The 2,466-nt window shown below is 41.2% G+C and overlaps 1 protein-coding gene across 1 annotated transcript; it reads right to left on the bottom strand.

The window, feature by feature from the left end:
- Window positions 1–609: 609 nt before the first annotated feature.
- On the bottom strand, window positions 610–2,132 carry LOC131646870 (uncharacterized). Its single transcript, XM_058916816.1, has one exon. It carries the CDS (start codon window positions 2,007–2,009, stop codon window positions 819–821), a length of 1,191 nt encoding a protein of 396 aa, XP_058772799.1. The 5' UTR covers window positions 2,010–2,132; the 3' UTR covers window positions 610–818.
- Between the last annotated feature and the right edge of the window lie 334 nt (window positions 2,133–2,466).

The raw sequence follows: 2,466 nt of genomic DNA, 5'->3' as shown, positions 1-2,466 counted from the left end.
AAAATTATTTTCGGTTCAACAATATGCTTTTAGCTGCCTGCAAACCCATACACATTACACACAGATATCGCATGCATATCCTACTATCCTTTTCCAAATTCCAATGAAATCGATCATCATATAATAAGTTGAAAAAATCACGTATCACTGCCATATGCCATCGAAATATGAAATTATGCTGAAAAGAATCTCTGTTTTTCCTTTCCTTTTCCTACAAACAAACACTCATGCCGTGCGCTTCTCATTTTCTCATTCCCTTCTATCAACCGCTGCTAAACGACACTTACGATCTGTTTAGCTGGTAGCAAAACGACGACAACTGCATTTCCTACCCTGGCATAATATGATAATAATACCATGCTGTGCTGTCCTACACCTTAGTTCTGATTCCTAATTGGAGGCTCACCTTTCAAGTTTCAATTAAATGTGTACACATACATTCACACGTGCACCTGATCACTTAGAAAGTAGAGCCATATCACTCAAACAATTCATCATAAAATAATTGAAATAGGAAGCTCGATTGATGGCAGTGCAATGTGCAATGATATGGATACAAAGACTCAGATTCAAACTAACATAATTTACATAAACAGTATCTATAAGCAATGAGAAAAAATTGATCATTTATTATGAACCTACTATGATTTTGTAGTATATAAAAGGGATAGGATGGTCATAAACATGTAAAATTAAACCTTTTTAAACTATTTTGTGCACTTTGTTTCCTACTACAACGCGTTACCCAAATTCCTTGTTGTTTTAACCCAAAAGCAAAACCTGATATCTTAAAAATTAAAGTGAAACGGAAAAATTGTTTATGACCGGGAAACTGACTGAGCCAGTTTCTCAATTTTTTCCACAAGTTCAGGTGATAGCTTCTTTACCGGTTTCCTTTCCTTTTCAGGTCGAAAATCAAATCCCAAAGCTTCAGTTACCTCTTCGGAGCTCCACCCAGCCTTTCGGAGCGAATCAGAAAACCGATCCGCTTTCAATAACAAAGCATCCAACACCGCTTGATTATCCAACATCACCATTTCTCCTTCAAAAAATCCACATGCCGAAACCTGAACCATTTCGGTTATATCCGGTTCGCTCCACCCACCTAATCTCAAAACCGACCCGATTTTTTCTATGTATTCAACCACCCAACCCGGAGTTTCAGACCGTGCATGATTAATATCAAAAAACCGCTCCGGCGATGATACCGATGACAAAGAGTTCCGCCGGCGACGATCTGTGGCGGCTTCTGTCCAGAACTCCACCCACCTAGGCATCCTCCCTCCGTCGAGGCTCCTCCGAGAGAAAGCCGTTGAAGAACCCGCGGATTTCTCGCTAACGGACCTCTGTTTCATGAGAATCTTCGGATCGGATTCGGAGCTTCGAAAGAGAGACTCCCGTTGAAAGAAATCAGAGAGATCAAAACCACAACAGAAGATCCTATTCTCGTCGACGTAGAAAACAGGATTCCCGGCGAGTGAAGGATTAGAAGGAATGTAACAATGGTTGAAAATAGGAATCAGTAACGGAGCTTTCTTCAAAGCATTTCTCGCAACTCGCAATGCTTTTTCAGGCTCTGAAGGTCTTAATCCCCAAGATTTCGACCAGAACGCGTTCCGTGCAATCTGAAAAGAAATAGCGGCGATCGGAAGGTCTAACGAGGCGCGGAGACGGAGGCGAGCGGAGGTAGATCGCCAGTCAGGGAATCCAGGTCCGACAGGCATACCGGCGGCGAGAATTGCACGAAGGTCCGGCGGAAAAACAAAACCAAACTCCGCCTCTGCTCGTGCGAACTCAGCGTCGGAGAGACCATGTTGCACTTCTACGCCGGAGTTATGGAGCTGTGTTATGACCTTATCAACCACAGAAGAAAATGAGAATAAACCGTTACGTTCTGGGAAAGAGGAGGAGGATGAGGAGGAAGATGAAGCGGCTCGGGCTGATAAACGTCTTAGACCGGCTATGTGAGCCGGGTTTAAACCGGTCATTCTCCGGTCTACATCGACCATTGTGATGAAATTGAGAATGATATGAGGTAGTGGTAGTTTGTGTGTATGAGGGGAAGGTGAAGTGGAAGGGAGCGTTTTTTTTTGGAGGTAGAGAAACAGAGACAGAGAAGGACTTTAGCTTGTACACGAACTTCTTGATTTATAGCACCAAAAAGTATGGACCCCACTTTTGATTTATTTTGTTTCTTTTATTATTTTCCTCATCTGCCCCTACTCATTTTATAATGCAGTAAATTAAAGGCTTTCCCTTATAGTGGTACTTTGTATTTTGATGCACGAAAATGTTCCACAGCAATATTTTAAATGTAAACTTATAAATTGGTCATTCCCTTATGTTTGTTTGTATTTTGATGCAGGAAAATGTTCCACAGCAATATTTTAAATGTAAACTTATAAATTGGTCATTCCCTTATGTTTCTTTGTATTTTGATGCAGGAAAATATTCCATAGCAATATT

This window comes from Vicia villosa, linkage group LG2, assembly GCF_029867415.1.
Source record: "Vicia villosa cultivar HV-30 ecotype Madison, WI linkage group LG2, Vvil1.0, whole genome shotgun sequence".
Taxonomy (NCBI): domain Eukaryota; kingdom Viridiplantae; phylum Streptophyta; class Magnoliopsida; order Fabales; family Fabaceae; genus Vicia; species Vicia villosa.
The sequence above is the reverse complement of the archived record's forward strand: the minus strand, read 5'-3'. Positions and strand labels throughout refer to the sequence as shown.

Excerpts from the sequence above, each read along its gene's own strand:
- LOC131646870 (XM_058916816.1), bottom strand. The coding sequence starts at position 2,009 with ATGGTCGATGTAGACCGGAGAATGACCGGTTTAAACCCGGCTCACATA.